The sequence below is a fragment of the Trachurus japonicus genome, chromosome 5, assembly GCF_045865225.1.
Source record: "Trachurus japonicus isolate A0001 chromosome 5, Traja_1.0".
In the NCBI taxonomy this organism is placed as follows: domain Eukaryota; kingdom Metazoa; phylum Chordata; class Actinopteri; order Carangiformes; family Carangidae; genus Trachurus; species Trachurus japonicus.
In genome coordinates this window covers 12089037-12109704 of record NC_140911.1, presented here as the reverse complement: position 1 = coordinate 12109704, position 20668 = coordinate 12089037, and the positions used below count along the sequence as shown (strand labels likewise).

General features: G+C 44.8%; 1 protein-coding gene across 5 annotated transcripts; it reads left to right on the top strand.

Annotated features, from left to right (window-relative positions):
* The first annotated feature begins 456 nt into the window (after positions 1–456).
* On the top strand, positions 457–20183 carry dido1 (death inducer-obliterator 1). Of its 5 annotated transcripts, none has more exons than XM_085776225.1 (17): positions 457–537; positions 2172–2265; positions 3225–3343; positions 3622–4717; positions 4968–5370; positions 5997–6356; positions 8507–8726; positions 11488–12052; positions 12168–12327; positions 12449–12565; positions 12739–12852; positions 13225–13384; positions 13489–14002; positions 14168–14315; positions 14443–14532; positions 14654–14849; positions 16048–20183. In XM_085776225.1, exons 3-17 carry the CDS (start codon positions 3262–3264, stop codon positions 19593–19595), a joined length of 7773 nt encoding a protein of 2590 aa, XP_085632351.1. In that variant the 5' UTR covers positions 457–537; positions 2172–2265; positions 3225–3261; the 3' UTR covers positions 19596–20183. The 5 variants fall into 5 exon arrangements, with proteins under 5 accessions (XP_085632351.1, XP_085632349.1, XP_085632350.1 ...); XM_085776223.1 differs by having other exon boundaries at positions 12739–12897; XM_085776224.1 differs by having other exon boundaries at positions 457–541; positions 12739–12897.
* The last annotated feature ends 485 nt before the right edge of the window (positions 20184–20668 follow it).

Genomic DNA, 20668 nt, shown 5'->3' with positions numbered 1-20668 from the left:
ACTGTGGTGTAATAGTTAAGCAAACTGCAATCTATAGTTTAGGCTTAGCTGTCGGTTAAGTACTTTAATGAGTTCTGAAATTAAAACATCAGATGATACAGTCTTGAAAATGTGCTGGTCACACACAACACTTAACTTATAGTTTTCATAGATAAATATCTCCATGTGTTGGATTGGTTTTTCCAAAGCCCATAGTTTGTAAGCTTGATGCTGACTTGTGATTTTTTCTAACTAAAGTTAAACTGCAGCACATTGCAATATTTGTTTATGTCGGAAGTCCTGAAGAAGGGGGTTATTGGGGCAATAGGCTAAGTACAGATTTAAGAAGGGTGTGTGTTGTGTGTTATTGTTGCCTGTGGTGCTCGCTCGGTGTTCCTCCTGGCCGGCGGGCGGCGCTGTGGCCGGGCGGAGCGGGTTGTGTAAACCGTCAGCCATCTGCCGCAGTCCGTCAGTCAGTAGCTCCAGCGGGAATGGAAAATGGAGGACTGACCGAGGAAAGAACGAGGGCATAATATCATCGGTATTTCTTGCGCGTAGGTGGGTAGAGTACAACAATTTAGTATTTTAGCAGCACCGCGTTTAGTTTTTGTGGAGATTCGTCCGTTCGTCCGGTTCTTTTGTCCCACTGTTGATGGTTTGTCCTCCTGCTCCAGGTTGTCCAAGGCGAGGATGGTCATGATGCGCCTGACGTTAAGTTAGCTAGCTTAGCTTAACGCGTTAACGTGTGTACAGTAAAAAAAAAACTACGCCAACCCGTTAGACTCTTGTTTGTCAGGTTGGATATGACTTGTTGCTGCTACTTGTCTCCTGTATACTCGGTTTGAAAAAGATTGCATGTTTTTTACTCTAAACAATAACCCCAACTGCTATATTATCTTCGGGGTGTACGCTGCGCTGCCGTTGACGTCGTCGACGCTCGTGGTGGCTAACGGCTAACGGCACGAGCCAGGCTTGCTAACTTAGCTGCAATAAATGCAAATTGTGGTTTGAAAAATTTAAACAATAAGTTACACGGCGACGAGGATCAAGAGATGAAACACTAAACGACACGCATTTTTGTCAGACATAGACACAGATATTTCAATTATACGATGATCGTAAGAGCTAACTGTTAACGGCAAATAAGCTAGCTGCCCGTTTGCGGCCATCATCATCATCATCATCATCATCGGCGGTGGTGGTGGATGTGCAGGTTTTTGTTTATTTTCCACTCTGGCGTAACGTTAGTTTGTTGTATAATGGTCTCTTTGGTTGCTGTCTGGTTTGTTTTCGTGCATGCATCCAGATCAGTTTTGACTTATAAACGCGTTACATTTTGTGACGCGTGGTTGTTCGGTCGGTGGCGCTAAGTTACGGCCGTGAGCAGCTTCCCTCTCTCCGTCCGTGTGTGTCGAGACATCCATCAATACACAACCTAACGTTAACTAGAAACGCTGCTGCATCACACGCGATACCGCTGATATCTACATGTCTCAAACTTGTTGTCATCTTCTTGTCTGATTGTGTAAATATTGCGTTTTTTTTTTTAAATTGATTTTCGGTCGGGGCCCCTCCCACCTCTCTTGGCAACAGTTTCCCTCTACGATTCACGTGGCACGGTATCGTGACCACTGGCACACCATTGGAGGAGCAATCCGCTTTAATCACCTCCAGTCTGGGCGGATTTTTTTTTTCTTCCATTAGAAAGGGTGCTGTGTGCTTGTCTTATCAATGCATCGATCATCGAGAGCAGTAGAAAAGTATATGCAAATGTTATGTTAGTAATTAAAGACACAGGAGTCTCTTTCTTAGCCTGAATTGCTAACATATATTTAGCTCCATCATGTGTTTTGCACCGTTAGCAATCGTTCCACTATGATTTCGTTAATTCATCCTTTTCGGGGTTACTTTTAATAACAGCAGAAAGACATCATCGCTGCACAATTTGCATTTAAGTCAGGTCTCACATTTGCTTGGTTTATTTGTTTTTGATTTCACGAAGTTTGCATTTTAAATGAGCACTTGAGGAATTTGTGAATACCGTATCCCAAGTAGTAAACATTTTGAATTCAAGAAAATGGATTTTGTCCACTTTCGTTATCATAGCTGATCCATAAGGTTGTTACCTCTTAACCTCTCTGTGCAGTGCACTTTGATCCTAACTTGTGTTTTCCTTTTTCTGGTGCTGGCAGATCCTTTAACTTTTACCATGACTGATGGTTGCTGCAGCAAAAACTTTGTGTAGCCTGAAGAAGCTCTCTGCCACCCACCGCTGATAAACTGCAGGTACAGACTTTTTTGATAATGGGCTCTTTATATGAAATGCATGTTTGTCCTCAGATAATTTTTAAGTACATAAACAAGGGCTTTGAATTGTGTTATTATTCCACAATAGTTTTGGTTTTAGGCCTGGTTGCTTTGAATTTGGTATTCCCAACTTTTTAATAATTAGTCTTAAAATTATTGACAGCAAACTAAATGTGCATATTTGTCAAGTTTAGTTTTTCCACTATAACACCCTAAATATTTAAAGATTAGACTGCAGTGGGTGTGCACATATTGTGACTATACACAGAAATGGAGACAGTCACTCCCCCCTGTAACATGATGCGTCAGCCATCAAGTTTTCACAGGGAAAATGTTGTTTATTACAATGTGCTATTGTGCAAGGCACTACACCAATTCAGACAAAACAACAATCCAGGTCTGTGTTTTTACAGACCAGTCAACATCAGGGAAGTAATATGATGTGACACGTTCTAAGAGGTTTTGCCTTGTTAAAAGACAAGAAGTCTTATCATATTTTTGGTTTAAAAATGTAAACATCTCTAAATAGTTTTACAAACCTGTCCAAAGACAACAAGAATGCCCTTTTGTAATTTTGATATTTGGGACAAATATGAAATAGTGCATAACAGTATCCGACATCTATACAATGTGCTCTTAGATTTAAGGCCAAAGATTTGTTTCTCCTCTTGTTCTACACACAGGTGATTAAATTACTGGCCACATTTTCATTAACCACACAGCACCGATTCCTTGTGCAATATATGGTGCATATAAACTTGAAATATTATATTTGTGACACTATTTTAGAATGAGAATCAGTGTACCTTCTGCAACACATAAAGCAATCCCAGCACTGGCTACGGAATTTTAAAAATGGCAGCCATGAGTGTTTTTCACATTATAAAGTGAAAAGAGTGTCTCACAGCTGGTCTCTTGTGCTTTTCTCTTAACTGTAGACATTCAGTTTGAAAGTAGCGATTGACTCCATCATCTATGGAGGAGAATGTGAGCCCTGAGCTCTCTCTAGCCTCTGAGCCAGAGAAGAGCCAGGACCGTATGGATAGCTGCTCTCAAGGTACCTTGGATGAGCTTCTTTACCTTTACCTTTACCTTTAAGGAGTGGGTGTGTTGTGGTAATGCTGGGCACAATTGTGGTGTCAGTTCGATGATATTTGAGTGATTTCAGATCAAATCCAAGTCGATCAGTTTCACATTTGTCTTGATTGATATGTGTGCTTTACAAAATCAATCAGTTTCTTGGCTTTATTTCCTTGGTTTCTTATGTTGCATTCTGGTTGTCATTGCATACCTCAAATTGATTTCTTACAACGTTATTTAATTATCTGTCCGCAGATGTTGGAGTAGGGGATAGCGAGCAGCTCGAATCAATTGACACTGAAAGTGAGAATGTGGCCACAAAGACTTTAGAGGAGCCAGATAAATCTTCCAAGGCCAACAGTGAAGTAAAAAAGACTTGGGGTTTCCGTCGGTCCACTGTCGCAAAGAGAGAAATGCCAGTGGAGGCAGCAACCAACAGCTCTGAAAGCCGCTGTCCTGTCCGCCGTAGCGGTAGGCAGTCCAAGCGTACGGACAAACTTGAGGAATTCCTCTTGACTGCCAAAAGAGGGTCAAGAAAGAGTGCCCCTCCCAGTCTGGAGAGTGGGGACCCCCCTTCTCAGACCCCAACGGATGCGGAGACCGCCTCAGAGGCTAGCTTCGATGGTAACGCTGACACCAAGGCTGTCGATGACAAGGTGGAGTCCCCAGAGAGGAGGACAAGAAGTAGTGCAAGGAAGCAGGCTCAAAGGAAAACTCGAGGCAGACAGACCAGAGGAGGCGGAGGATCCACAGTCAATGAGGACGGCAGCTCTGAGAATGAGGAGGACAGCAGAGACGGTGCCAAGAAAGACGAGCCACAAGATAACAACGGGGAGAAAATAGACGAAAAGAGTGAACCAAGTCCAGAAGATTTCCAGGTCACCAACACAACACAGCCTCAGCCAGAGCTGGTCTCTGAGAAGGAAGAGGTCGCCGAGGAGACGGACGAACACGGAAACAACGACGACAAAGCAGAAACGGAGACCGAGACCGGCGAGGACAGTGAAGACAAGCCTGCTGCACTGGTAGTAAAACGTGGACCAATAAGAACCTATGTCAATAAAAAGAGGGCAGCCAATAAGAAGGCCACTCCCGTTAAAGCTCCTATGCCTGTTAACAAGAGCACCACTCCTCCCAAGAGGGACGCCATGCCTAAAGTCGCCCCAGCTGCTGGAAAGCCCCGCAAGCCCCAGATGCAAGAGGACAATGACGACGAAGATGACGATGAAGATGATGAGGAGGACGACGATGAGAACGATTCCTCGACCTCTTCATCATCCATCGAGTCTGATGAGGGAGGATATGACCCCAATGCACTTTACTGCATCTGTCGCCAGAGACACAACAAAAGGTATTTTATCATGCTTAAACGTATTAGTTAGGTATCATCTATTATGAGTGCCACAAAGATGCAAGTGACATAGAAAAATAAAATACTGGTCTTAATTGTAATTCTATTATGACGTCGGTAGCTTCAACCACAGCTTCAGCTGTTTTTGTGATTTTCATTCTTAAATCTGAAATGATGAGTAAAAACCAGTAAGTTTGTGTTGAGTGTTAAAAGTGGAAAAGTGGCACTAGAAATGTCTTGTGCGCGCCAGGTTCATGATCTGCTGCGACCGCTGTGAGGAGTGGTTCCATGGAGACTGTGTGGGCATCACGGAGGCCCGCGGGCGTCTGATGGAGAGAAACGGGGAGGACTACATCTGCCCCAACTGCACCGCTAAGAAGAACCAGGTGGTCAGGCCGGCCACATCCATCCTCTCTACAAGTACAGAGGCCGGGAGGCTCAGAGCTGACATTAACCTGCAGACTTGTGGCGCTGCGACCTCTGCAGCTGCAGACAGAGCGAACGCGTGTGGAGCTGCTCTGGGCGGAGCTGCACCTCTGTCCTCCACAGGTTTTGGACCAGAAGAGAAGCCAACAGAGGATCTGGGCATCAAAGGCAGGATAGAGAAAGCCACCAATCCAACGGGGAAAAAGAAGATAAAGATCTTTCAGCCGGTAGGTCCCTGCAGCCGATCTTAACTTAAGTTTTTTAAATAACACCGTCTTTAGGCCCAGCCATCCACGATTGTCTGAATTTGTATACATATTGTTCCGTTGCACAGTACGTCATTCTGCATGTCAGGTTTTTGTCCTGATCATCAAAATGTAAAAAATGACTATAACATAAAATATGGACTCATTCACCAGTGCATCATAAACAGTTCATACTTGAACCAAACTGGAATTCATTTCACCACAGTCACAGAAAAAGGGCTTCAATGTGTGTGCAAAATGTGATTTATATTTATTTATTTATCCCCCAGTCAGTGATTAGACTACAATACCTCATTACGCAAACTGTTAGTGTTTTGAGTTCGTATGGCTGCTGCTCTTATATTTTGAAAATGTAGATAAGGAGCTGAACAAACACAGGCCTGTTTCATCCAGATCTGTTCTGTTGTTGCAATTATCACATAAACCAAATGGGTGAAAACTTGATATTAGCATAAGGAGGCCTACAAAAAAGTGGCGCACACATTTTCACAAGTCATCATTGTTGTCGTCAATAAAATTAATATTTAATGCAGAATTATGGCCATCTTGCAAAGTGACATATTTTATTGTGTACTGAACTGGAGCAGGCAATACAGCAGACAGCTGTACCCAAAGCAGACCAGAAGGTGACACCTGCGCTGGAGAAGAAGGCAGCCACCACAGCCCTGCCAGACACAGATGAGAAGGTGGCATCAAACGTGGAGGTGAAAACGACGCAGACAGCCGAGAAACAGCAGGAGAAGAGCGGGCAGAAGGCTGAGGAGGAGTCTTCACTTCCCAAATGTATCGGGCCTGGCTGTGAGAATAACGCCCAGCCAGACTCTGTGTACTGTGGAAACGACTGTATCCTGAGACACGCTGCAGCGGCCATGAAGTCCATCACTGACGTCAAAGAGCCTAAGCAGAAGGAAAAGGCCAAGGCTCAGAAAACCAAGTCTGCACCTAAGGTAACTTGGACCAGCTGAAATGATGGCCTTTGTCTGAATGTTAATAACTTTCTTTCAACGAGAAAACGGTTGTCTAGGGTTGGCTGATGTAACTTCCTTTTGTGTTGGAATATCGGTAACAGAAGTGGGGAGCTCTTTTTTAGACGTATTGAGCACTTGCCAAACGGCCTGTGTCATACTCAACATATTAGATTTCAGATTCTCATGTCTCGACAACAATTGGAGAAAGAATTTCCTCTCCTGCATTTCATTGTTTGTTGAATGTTGGTCTATTATTAGCGGGTCTTAGCAGTCTCAAGTATCCAGCCATATTGAATACATTAGTGTGGAGTGACCTTTGAAGACAAGCAATTTACTATTCTGTCGATGATTAACTTGAAACATGATATTCTAGAGTTTTTTTAACAAACATGCAGAAGTAGCTGCACCTGTGACTTTTTGTTTCAGTGTTTACTTTGCATTAGAGGAGACATGTTCATGTGTCTCTAACAATCATCACATTTTAGGTCGCGATAGTTACATATCCATGATTTTATTTGGTCATGTCATTTGGAAAAAAATATAATCCATTTTATCATTGGTTTTAGTTTAGTTGGTGACAAACTGCACATGTTGCATTTCAACAAAGTTATAAGAAATCTAGTTGTGACCAGATAAAATGGTTCAGTAGAATAAGTTGTTCAAGAAAAGAAAGTACGGTATTTAATAACATCTAGTGGTAATCTGCAGCTGCTGCTCTCTGGTATTGTTTGGCTGTTTGATAACACCAGACTGGCCAATATTTAATCCATGTAACCAGTCTGGGGGAAGGAGAGAGGGGCGGATTCATTTCACATCTCAAGGGTTTTCAGTCAAAATGTGTGAATGGCTCAGCTGGGGACCAGTCAGCTGACTGGAACAATGGAGTCATCCTTCCTACTGGATCTTGATGTGGACAAAACCACTGCATGCAGATTAAATTGACAAGTATTTTAAAATGTGAAGCAACAATGACAGTGAAAATGGTCTGGTCCTAAGGGGCTACTGATAGTGTTGTTGTGTTAGTGAGTAATTCTCTTATCAAAATTATTATGATAAGCATCTTTTTTATTGAACAACTATTACACCTGAATGAATATGGCTTCTGATGCTTCAACTGTGCAACACTTTGGTTACAAAGAGCCATCAAACTTTTCCAGCAGTTCCACCACCTGGATTTCCTGCATCATTTATGTTACAGATATTAGATTATTTCATATTCCAGACATAGCAAATGTAAACAGCTGACGTTATAACACCTGCATAGTGTTCTTGCTGTTACTGTTTTTACTTAATTGTTAAATTCTGTGCTCACATTGTGTATCTCTGCTTTGACAATATTAATGTAATGTCGCCTCTAAGACAACAAAGACTCCCCCATAAGATTCAATAGTCCAAACCTGGTTTTCTTCATATGTTGCTTGTGGAAATTATGGGTTGTTTGTTGCAAACCTGCCCCCTCAATGTGCATCTATAGTTGTTGTCTCATAAATCTGAAAAATGCAGGGGGCTGTGATTTTGAGCTTCAGAGAGATAGAGGAGTTAGGAAACAGTGATAAGGCTGGCAGTGAAGAGATATTTATATTCTAAATGAACTGAGCTCTTTCATCCTATCATCAGGTGATATGCTCACCTGTCACACGGTTTAAACTGCAACTACTATTTGGAAAAATGCCTGACAGTGTTGAACTTCCTCTGCAATGCAGTCTTGTGTGTTTGGCGGTGTCTGAAATTAAATGTTTGGTTCACTAGCTCAGTAAAATGCACACAGAAATGTGATAGACGGTGCATGTTACATAGGAAGGTGTCCAGATTTATTGAAGTTTATTAGCCAAATGCAAAGAAATGTGAGAGGCAACTAGTCAGAAACAGCTTCAGTTGTCGTTAGTTGTATCGTGCACAATGTACAGTGGTTACAAATGAGCAGAGGGAGAGCAGTCGGACCAAAGACCAGGGGTTACATTTTTTAGAAATTGTCGGCCCAAAAGATTTGTCTTGGCATTTGAAAGTTAATCCAGTGAATCTACTCTACTCAAATCAAGTATATCTGTGTTTTAGTGTTAATCAAAACCACAGTCATCAACTGCCCTCTCATCAACATCTGAATGTGTGTTTTTGTCTCGCCCAACCAGAGGAGCGCTGCTGGTGGGAAGAAGACACAGAAGAAGTCTCGGGAGGAATCGGACAGCGAGGAAGACCACAGTCCTGATCCAGACGAGGACGACGAAGACGAGCACGCTGTGGAACACCCGCCCCCGCCGGCCACTGCATCCTGGTCCAGCGACCATAATTACATTGCAGTAACACCAGAAAAGACTACACCCATATCACCAACAGTGTTAAACAAAAAGTGTATGTATCTCTTTGAAAGTCTGGGGCTGTTGTTGAAACCACATTGTTGTTTTTCCATTATAAATGTGGTTCCTGTCATGCTAACATAACTTAGAGATGAGCCGTACATTTTGGGGAAGAACATGAACTCATCTGTTCACTAGACTTTTGACTGCCTTGCCAAGTGTTGTGAGTCAAATGTCAAGGTTTTTGTTAGTCAGTGAAATGTTGGCAGCTGTGGAAAGGTAAGTGTCGTCTGTGGTGTTGGGTAAGTATTTAATAATGCAAAACATTTATTTTTAAAGGGGCACTCCATAAATTGCACACCATCTTATTAGTCACGGTGGAGTGCCTTTTTGAAAGCAGTTGTGTAATGTGTTGTGTGGCTCTGGGGGAGCTTTGTAAAGTCTGAAAAATTCCGCATTCACTTAGACACTTCAGTTTACGAGGCAGGCTTTCTGTCCACAATTTAGGGGCAGTAGTTTGAACGATGTTGGCTATTTACAGGCACAGAGGGTCCAACAAATGCATTATGGGGTTTGTAGGATCCAGCTTTTTTTGCATACTGCCGCTCACAGGTCAGAATAATTTGACCTCTGCTGCATTGATTCCAAATGTTCCTTTATTTATTGCGACTCACGTGACTTTCTACATTTTTTTAAAGTGCAATATTGATTTGGTAGAGTTACCCCTCTGAAAGTTAACAGTTAAAATAGAGTCCTGTAAATGAAAATCTATAAAGGAACATGTGGTAGAGATAAAAGGAGGGCAGTAATTTCAACCTCAGCTCTCAGCAGTCCGCAGTATTAGGGAGTGTGTGGCTGTGATGAATGGGATGGTGCCAGTGTGTGTTTAGAGCGTCTTTCCCGTCACCTGCTTTGTCTGTACAAGTCTCCACTTCCTGGGTTCATCACCTCAGCTGTTGGTCCTACCAAAAGGCCCCTCCCTCTCTTTCTACAGCAGGTAGGTGTTTCATAATTCCCCCATGGTACTGTGGACCAATGAAGCTAATATAGCTCATACTGAGCTGCTATCAGCTGTTCCGCACTGTTTTTCCTTCCTACCCTTAATTTTGTGGGTAACAAACTGACTTTTTCCAAAAGTTTTTGATTCATATTGAATATGATGCATCCTTTCTCGTGGGAAACTGGCTTTAAAATAAAAGGTGATTTAACAGATTTTTGGATGCCTCAATTGATTATGTGAGCAGTGTTGGCTTGCTGTAGGATGTCCTGACCAGGTCAGCTTAAAACAGCATATACAACTGATTGATCTGCACACATGGAGACGTTACCCTTCGAGAGCCCCCGGAAAAGGAAACTCCTAGCAGACCTCAGTGCAGTCAGACCAGACCAGACCAGACCACCTGAAGATAACGCAGTGGAGTTGAGGAAGGCCACGGCAGAAGATGGAAGCTGAGGACCAGGCCCGGGCACACAGATTCAGAAGAGGGACAACCACCGTCAAAGCTTTTCACACACATTTTGCACCTGATGAGATTTGGTTATATATTGTGGGGAACGTTTATTGCAATGCAAATGTGGACATTTTTCATTTTCTTTTACCTCTAAGAGGCTTTATGAGGATATTGACCTATGGGATAATGAATGCTAATGTAATGTGAATGCATTCTGTCAGGTCAGGTTGTTAGTTGTACCACTGACTGTTGTTGCTCATTCATAGCCAATATTTTGCTGAGATATTTGATTCGGTGACGACCTATCATCTGATGAAACCCTAGTTGAGTTTGGTTTGCGTTGAGTGTCAGTTCTGTTGCAATGACCATGCTTTATACATTCGAATGTGTATAGTTTTTGTGTCTCCAAGTGGAGTTTATGCATTAATTATTGCAGCATCAACAGGCAATTTGGACCTGACTTGGACCCATAGCATGTGCAGATGACAGATTGAAGAGAGATTAGACAAGCAGGAAGTGCATAGCCTCTTTATTATTGGTGCAAGTTGATATAATTTTTTACACATTTTATGTGAATATTGATGGTTTAATGTTTAATATCTAGTTGAATCATTTATTCAAATTCAAGAGCCATTAACAAGACTTGGGTCTGGTTGCCTTTGGGCTTTGGGGGTCAGAGTTGATCTCTTTTATCAGCTTGTGATAGTATTTGTAGAGGAGCTTGTGATATGAATGTATTATAGGTTTGTAGTTTTAGTTTGAGTAATTGATCATTAACTTGATTATTTCCAAATTACACGTGATTTATTATTGACTAAGTTTGTGCCAGCAGGGTTCTTGCAGGTTACAGGTTGTTTCTGTTTTAGTAGACAGTGACACAGGACGGGTAGACTACATAAACAAACTGGAATGTGGTTATTCTCCCTCACATTTAAGTGATAGAAGCTTGTAGTCCTTTTCTTAACACCTGATGCTGAGTTTGCTCAAGACTGCAGTGCAGTGGTTTCCTCTTTTTGTGGGTCCATGGGTTTTGAGAAGTACAATTTTTTTTCTTAAATGGACCTGCACCAACAGCACAGTGTATCTGTGTCACTGCTTCTAATAAAGAGGGACCATTTATCTCCCCCCTTGTCAACTTTGTGTTCATTTCAGATTTTTCACTGCTGTGTGTTCAATATCTGCAAAAGCCAATTACTGACATGTATTTATAGATCAAATGGGGAAGGGATTCATTATAGATTTGACTATTCGACATATAGTCTGATTTGAGAATTGAAGGTGGTCATCTGTAGTGTTTGAAAACTACTGGCACTTCACTATTCTTGCTGTATTTTTAAAATGTTGGATCTTGTTCTTGACTTTCAGCCCCTCCCAAAGAAGAGAAGCTGAGCGAGAAGGAGGAGAAAGAGAAGGAACCAGCCCCGACTCCTGAGAAACCTTCGCCAGCATCAACAACACCAGTCAAAGGCAACAAGAAATCTCCGGCCCCCAAAGCAGCCAAGGTTTCCCCGAAGGGCAGGAAGTCTTCTCCTCATACGACCAGCTCCAGGCCGTCAAGGCGAGCGGCAACACCCCCGAGTAAAACTTCAGCCAAGTCCAAGAAACCAGGCCCACCGCCCGCCTCGTCTCCCTACCCTCCAGGTCCGATCCACGTCACAGGAGCGTTGAGAGTCACCAAGTCCAACTTCACCATTCCTAAGAAGCAGCCACAACAAAAGGACCCTCCACCCCACAGTCACTCCTCCTCCTCATCCTCCTCTAGAGGCTCATCATCATCATCTTCTTCAGCTCCTTCCAGCCACTCGTCATCGTCTTCTAGATCCTCACATTCATCTGCACCGGTGCCTCCGGCGGCCCCCATGCCACCTCCACCCAACAACCAGATGAGACAGAACATCCGCCGCTCACTCACAGACATCCTTTATAAGAGGTGAGTGTCTTCAGCTCAGTTCAGAGATTCCCCTGTTTTTTTGTGTGTAAAATGCAGTAAATCCACGGCCAAACACATCCAAGCACTCAATGTATGTTGTATTCCTAACCATCAGGGTGAGCGACAGTGATGATCTGAAAATGACTGAGAGTGAGGTGGGAAGGCTGGCAGTCGGCATTGAGAAGGAAATGTTCAACCTCTGCCTGAGCACTGACAGCAAGTACAAGAACAAATACAGATCCCTCATGTTTAACCTGAAGGACCCCAAAAACAAAGTGAGTCAACACAAACATGCGGTCTTTATACAGTCTTTGTCTGCAGTTTTTGTGATTTTACTTACCGGTAGTGTAACTTATATTTAGATGTAAAAATAACCATGTTGTGTATTTGTCTCAGGGCCTGTTCTACAGAGTGGTGGGAGGGGAGGTTAGTCCCTTCAGGTTGGTGAGACTAAGTGCTGAAGAGCTGCTTTCCAAAGAGATATCTGAATGGAGGAAGCCTGATGCTGCTGAGGTAAATGTCACGTCCTGTGATTACACACCCAAGCACAAATCAACAACATGTGCCGTTGTGACGTTCAAAGAGCTACACAATGGGGATTAAAATGGTCTGTTTTTTTTTTTTTTTAAAACACTGTTGAATAGGGAGCTCATAATCGCTAAATATTTGATGGCTGTCTCCTCCAGGCTCAGTCTTCTGGTACAAGAGCCCATTCAGGACAGTCCAGACTGGGCAGCAGGCTGGACTCTAGCTCTCATAGCGTGGATATGGAGGACGCTCCACCAACATCTGATGCAGATGTATGTATTTCTGCCACCACTTCATCTCGCATGGCCACTGCTGCAGTAAGTGGTGGCACGCTGTGCTTTTCTTGCTTCAACCCTTTTTTTTTTCACCTTTGCATGTGATGCACAAACAAACTGTGAAATCTGGCTGAGACAGCAGCCAAGATGCCAGAGGTTGCTTATCTTGCCCACTGTCCTGTTTTTCACTGCACTTTCTTTCCTTCTCAAGCTTTTTCTATCTTCCTCGGTGGTTGGCACTAAACCAGCCCCAAAAACTACAAACACAGCAACACATAACACATTAGTGCACATTAAAGTAATCAGAAAGAACAGATCTGATTTAATTAATCAAATATTTGAATGATATCCTCTTTTCTGTGTCGTCAGGACCAAGACGAGTTGGGCTCCACTCCTTCAGCTTCAGCTCAGCCGTCTGGCGTTGAGGGCGGCGGTGGCAGCATGCCGGACATTTTCAGTAGCATGCTGAAAGACACCACATTAGAGCACAGGACTCATCTATTTGACCTCAACTGTAAAATATGCACAGGTAAAAAAAGAGGCTAAGACGGGGAGAAAGTAATTCAAAATTAATAATTTTGTAATTAAAAAATAACTGAGGTTTTTTTTTTTTTTTTTTACTTTGCCTTCTAGGTCAGAAGACTGAGGATGAAATAGCTGCTAAAAAACCCAAACTGAGCAAGAAGCCTGAACCTAAATCACCCAGACAAGAGCTGCATTCATCCCGGTCCGGTGAAGTCTCTCCTGTGGCTCAACCCCTGGTCCCTGCAGCCTACCCACACCAAGACCCCCTCACCTACCAACCCCACGTCCCTCCATCGCATCAGTCCAGCACAGAAGTACCTGAGCCACAGCAGCAGCAGCTTTACCAGGAGGATCTCAGCATGCTGGTACCTCCTGCCCAAACCCCTGCACCTGTTGCCCCGACCGTTTCCTCCGTCACCATCACCCGCAGAGATCCGCGCATGGCCAGGCACAGCTCCGGTGTGACCGTCACCTACACTGCTCCAGAAAAGCCCAGCAACACTTTGGCAGAACCACTTCCTCTGCCTGTTGTTGCTCCAGTGGAGATTGTACCCAAGGTGCCACTGCCAATGCCCCCAGCCTCACCATCTTCAGTGGCCGTCTCCAAATCAACTAAAACAAGGTGCTTAATATTTGTGTTTTGGTTATGTACTTCATTGTATTGAAAATGTATATGCCAGAGAAATGATGGGTCAGAGTTGTTGCTGTTTAAGATAAACTTGAGTACAGTTTTGAGATTTGACCTTTTTAGTTTTCTCTAAAAGAAGCCTGATTCTTGTTTTTACAGTACATCCGAGCCTCCACCCGAGGGTGAGACAGCAATTTTCCTCCATGGTCAAGAGAAGATCTGGAAAGGGTTCATCAACATGCAGTCGGTGGCCAAGTTTGTGACCAAGGCTTACCTGGTGTCAGGGTCCTTTGAACACCTGAAGGAGGTTAGTAATTTTTGCTGTATAAGTGTAGGAGCTCATATTTGATTCATTCTTTCAGACATCCTTGAATGAATAAAACACTCTTTTTCAATGAAAAAGTTTGATTCATAGTTGTGTCAATGTTATTCAGGATTTGCCGGACACCATTCATATTGGAGGACGGATATCTCCAGGCACAGTGTGGGACTATGTTGGCAAGTTGAAAACCTCGCTCTCCAAGGTTTGTTTGCACTAAGTTTAGCCTGTAGAGAAGTGTTGAACATTTTCTATTTAAAAGCCTTACATTACCTACATACTGTATTTATTTTCTTTCTCTCCTTTAATTAACCCTTTGCTCACAGGAGCTGTGTCTGATCCGTTTCCACCCAGCCACGGAGGAAGAGGAGGTGGCCTATGTCTCTCTCTTCTCTTACTTTAGCAGCAGGAAACGATTTGGTGTGGTGGCTAACAACAACCGCCGCATCAAAGACCTCTATCTCATCCCACTGGGCTCCAAGGACCCTTTACCCTCCAAACTATTACCGTTTGATGGGCCAGGTAAGCAGTCACAGGGATACACAAATATACCTCTGTGTGTAATTGTATTTGTCTTACTTGATTCCTGTTCTTTTGTGTCATTGATGTGTCTTTGTACTTGTGGTGAGTATATTTAGTGTCATGTTTTTTTTTTTTATTTAAACTACTGGTTGAAATGAGAGCTTCTTTGATTCATGGGTTTGTGCAGTAGGGGGCACTCACACTCCTTGTTGAGTCTCCTCTGGAAAACACCTCTGTGCATGTTCCAGCTGCTGTGCTCTCTGCTGTATATCTGACTTTGTATCACACATTTCTAATAAAGGAAGTTTGCATCGCAGGTTGGTGCCATTTGAGTCCAGTTTCAGCCTGTTGTTTCTTAACGCTTGGCTTCCAAATAAACAAAATTGAATACACATGTAATCAATAAGTAGTAACTAGTCATTCACTTTATATAATGATTCTGCTCATATGGTAACATGCAATGCAATATACCAGTGGGTTTAAACACCTTCTAAATGAAGAATGAGTACTTTGTGTGAACTTTGCAGCCAAATAGTGCAACACACTCAACAGTATCACATGGCAATTGCAGCTGTGGTAAGTGAAAGGGGCTCAAACATCTGCAGATCCACTTCTGCTTAGTGTGCTTCAGAGAAGAACCTGGTCTTTTTCTTTATCAACTTGAGTGGCTTCAGAAAAATGAAATCACACTTCTTGAATACACCATTTGTTTCTGGTAGCGATCCCACATCAAATATCAATAGGAATTAATTAATCCACCTGACTCTGGTCTTACTAGAACAATAATATAATACACCATCTGGTGCAATCTGAATTGTAGATTTATTGTGCCAACGTATGGGTGCTGTGAGTGATTTAGTAATTTTAGTCCATTATATCTGGCTGGATATCAACAAATAACTTCAATAACCCACAGGGACCTGCTGTTGACAAATGTACATTCACTAATGCCAGCATGTTCTTACTTTATAGTTGAATAAAAATGAATATAATACAAACAGGCCTAACAACACAATTGCCTTTGCAGTTAAAAGAACCTTGGTTTAATTTATAAAAACTTGCATGCTATGGGTTCATTCTGTGTCTATTCTTTTGAAGCTCTCATTTCACCTGGTTTCTTTTTGTCTATTTCTGTAGCAGATGTTTTAAATCTTGTATGGAAGTATTTTTCAAGATCGTTGTTTTGTCCATCTTACAGGGCTTGAACCAGCTCGCCCCAACCTCCTCCTGGGGTTGTTGATCTGCCAGAAGGACAGAAAGCGCGCAGGTGCTCCACTGGAATCTGAAGAGAAACGGTCCAAAACCAAAGATGCAGATGACGCTGGGCTTCCAAAGGTGTCGTCTTCTGCCAAAGCAGAAAGAAGCACACGACAGAGTCTAGAAATCCCCTTCAGCACAACTCCCCCAGGATCACCTCCATCCAGCTCCTCTGAGACCTCGAACAGCAATGCCACAGTCTCCTCGGTCCGTTCCTTCTTGTCCTCCCTTAAATCTCCGGCCACATCCACCACCACCGGCAAAGACTCCCCCTCCTCATCCAGTTCCTCCTCCGCAGCAACTGCCACCCCCCTTCAGACCATCCTCGACACCCTCTTTAAGAAGAAAAAGCATGACTCAGAAGTCAACTCTCCATCTGATCAGGAACTCTCCGTCCCACCGCCTACAATGCTGGACCCCATTGTGCAGCAGTTCGCACAGATTTCTAAAGAGAAAACAGTGGAGGAGGATGAAGATGACCGACCATACGACCCGGAGGAAGAGTATGACCCCGGTATGGGCTACAACATGCCCAAGAAGTCTGTTGAGATAGTGAGCAAACCTGTAGTCCCCAAGCAGCCCGAGGTGACTGCAAGTGAAGCTGATGATGTGGCGTATGACCCCGAGGACGACTCCATCTTTGATGATGTCCAACCTGTAGTATCAGTTCAGGCTAAAGCTGCGGCTGCTGATTGTTTAACCGATCCACAAAAAATCCTGGAGAGCCTGAAACAGATCGGAGACCAGACTTTCCAGAAACAGGTTGATAAGCCAGTCTCATCCACAGCAACACCTGGCGCTTCACTGACACTGCCAGACACACTTTTAGCTCAGCCCACGAAATCCCTTTTGGCCAATAGTCAACTACTGCAGCTTGGCAAGAAGGTTGAGGAACTCGTAAAGTCCTCTTCTGTTGCACCCTTAATCAACCAGAAGAGAGATCCTCGCCAGAGCAGAGATCCTCGTCAGGCTTCGGCTGGCAGGAAACCATCTGACGAACCAGAGGAGGAGGAGGAGGCGTCTCCTCAGTTGGCAGATGCTGCTCTTCCTTCAGAGCCTCAGCCGCCCAGTGTGGCTGAACTCCCAGACTCATCGCAAAGTGCAGAGACCTCAGTGCCTCAAGAAGAAGAAGAGGAAGAAGAGGTGAAAGCTGATACCCTCCCCTTCCTGGATTCAGACAAGACAGAGGTGTCGATTCCTTTGTTAGGAGAGGAGGTGGAACCTGATATGGAGGTCAACTACTTGGACGAGAAAGAAGTGAAAATCGAGGAACCAGAGCCAGTTAAGGCGGAAACAGAGATGGACAAGTATAGTATTTGGCCAAACGCTGCCAGTATTTTAAAAGTTAACGAAGACTCAGAGTATGAGGAGAACAGCCAAGATACACCATCTGGAGGCTTTTATAAGGAGCCTGACAACGCCTCCGCAGTGACGTCAGCAATCCCAGTTCTCACTCAGAGCACAGTGGCTGAGACCCAGTCCCATCACGGGTCACATCGCATGTCGGCGCCAGGCTTCGACAGTGAGTACAGACCCCCGGCCGACATCCCCCCTCGATCTAACTTCCCGCCCCATCCGCCACATCCGATGCAAGGACAAAACATGATACTGAGGCCTCCACCAATGTCTGTGCCACCACCCATACAAGGTCTTCCTCCAATGTCAGGGCCCCCTCCTATGCAGGGACCCCCTCCGCCCATCCACGTCCCTCCCCCCGTACGAGCCCCCCCCATGCAAGGCGAGAGTCAGCAGTACGGCCCCCCTCCAGCTTCATACCCTCCCTATCAGAACCAGTGGCCGGGAAACCAGCCTGCACCACAGCAGCAGCCTCTTCCCGGACCACCGCCTCAGAATATCATGGGTCCCCGAGGACCACCGCCACCATTCCCTCCAATTGGTCAGAGAGGCCCCCCTCCTCAAATGTTTGATCCCTCCATTCCCCCTCAACACATGGGGCAGCAAGGCCTGCCTCCGGCCCTCCCCCCACATCCTACTTTTGAAGGACAGAACACGTTGCCTCCACCGAGATTCGCGGGCCCACCGCCGCCTTTTAGCTTCCCTGGAAACAGAGGCCCCCCTCCGCCTTTCGCCGCGCCACCGCCTGGTCACTTTGAGACCAGGCTTCCTCCTCCGTCCCACTTTCCAGGACCCCGGGCCCCACCTCCATCTCAGTACGGTGACCTCGGTGGCCAGCCGCCGATGGGAGACCAACATCGAGGCCCCGTCGCAGAACACTACAACAAAGACCCCGCTAACTCTTTCAAACTGAACGTGGATCCGAATCCAAACGCACACCACATTTTTAAAGACAATCAGGGTCCCCCGCCTGTTTCATCATACCGGGGACCTCCGCCTAATCAGTATGAGGATAGAAGAGGCCCGCCTCCCAGTGGGGAAATGAGTGGGCAACATTTCAGTCAGCACAGCCAGTACGGGAGCTCCAGACCGCTTTCCTCGCCGCCACACAGAGGATCTTTCGACGAGCACCGAGGGCCTCCGCCTCAGGAGAATAGACCTCATGCTTCACAGCCTTTTGGAGGATCAGAGCGGTACCGCTTCGATAGGCTCTCAGACGAGGCTAGACCCATCCGTCATGGTGGGCCGCTGCTGCCAACTCCTCCGGAGGCTCCCATAGTGCCTCCAGGTCGCATAGGGGCCCACAGCCCAGACCTGCACAGGGACGACCTCTGGCGCCGCCACTCCCCCGACATGAGGAGGAGGAGCAGCAGCATCCAAGAGGACTCGGAGCCTCGCGGCGGGGATCGCTTCAGTCGCTTCGAAGGAGGGCACAGGGATCCTCCTGGTCCCCCGCCGCCCTCTGAAGAGAGACAGAGGGAGCTGTCCGAGGACCGCAGGAGGGAACGAGAGCGGGAGATCACCCACGCTGGCAGGCCGTCATGGGACAGGGGCCAGGGGAAGAGGTGGAGCCGAGAGCGGGAGTGGGACAGAGGCAGAGAAAGGGAACGGGAGCGAGAGCGTAGCCGAGAAAGAGAGCGCAGTAGAGGAAGGGAGGTCGAGAGGCACAGGGAGACGGAGACGGAGCGACACAGGGATCCAGAGCCAGACAAGAGGAGAGACCGGGAGAGAGATAGAGACAGAGAGCGAGAAAGGGAGAGGCCCCGGGAGAGAGAAACCGAAAGGAGGGACCACGACCGCGACAGAGCTAGAAACCGTGACAGAGAACGCGACCGCGACAGAGAGCGTGAGAGGGACAGAAGACGGGAGAGATCCAGAAGCAGAGACCGAGATCGTGAGCGAGATCGTGGGAAAGACCGGGGGGGCAGGGACCGGGACCGAGACAGAGACAGAGACAGGGAGAGGGACAGGGAAAGAGAGAGGGATAGGGACAGAGACCGGGACCGGGACAAAGACAGAGATCGGCGGGACAGGAGCAGAAGCCGAGACAAGAGAGAGGAGAGAAAGGACAGTAAACACGATACACCCAAGGAGACTGACAAAACTGCAGAGGGTGAAAAGAACATGTCCTAGTCTCTGTTTCATGGACACTACATCTCAGTTTAGAGACTCTTAACATCTTTCACCAGTTGACGTCATCACTGTAAATGCAGTATTTTGTTAAATTTCCACACTTGTGTTCCTACTTTGAAAAAAAAAAAAGTTTGACAATGTTTGTATTCTTTGTCATGTAAAGGTTTCTAAGTTTGTTTTATCACATTTGAGAGACAAAAACTGAAGGCCATCTGAGTTGCTTTTGTACCTGACGTATTAAGTAGGTCCTATTACATGTACCTTCCTCCATTCAAAGCTTTTTTTTAAAAGAAGAAAGAAAACAATAATGTAACGGATTAACACACATTTGCAATATGTAAATATGAATATATTTGTGTATATACTGATGTTTTTAATCATAACTTTTCTAAGTAGAGAAAATAAAAGCCATATATCTGAAATGGATAATGTGAAAGTGAAGGCAACACTGTTTATACACAAATGTGTGTTTATGTCGAGCAGCTTTGAACTAAAAGGCTTCAAATATCTACAGTATCCACCCCATCGATGGTTAATGAAATGTCCTCAGTTTGTTTCAGATCAACCAATTAAACCAGTTTGATGACACATGTCTTGTTGTAATACATGTTTTTATTAAGTAATGTGAATCTGTTTTTTGTATGCTTTTACACTGTGGTTCAGTTATACAAATTAACTCTGGGTGTTCAGACAGGTCAGTACCAATATACGTATATGCGTCAGGCTGCCGTAGTCCTTGACTTTTAAAATATCTACTTTAGCATAATGGAGCCACTAATTTTTATTTTGTAACCACAATTTTTAAACATTATGTTGTAAGCATCAAGTCTTAACTGCAACTCTAAAAAATATATAGCCTCACATCTGGCGGATGTTGCAGAAGTAAACTCAGGAAGGTGATTATATGTGCTTATATTTAAGCATTCCTGCTGTGTTTATTGTGATTGTACAGATTGACAGTAAGGTGAGGGAGAGGAGGGAGGACATGACATAAAACAAAGGGCCCAGGTCGGACTCAAACAGTAGGACATAGTGATCCTTTAATAATACATTATCACCAGGGCACAATGCCT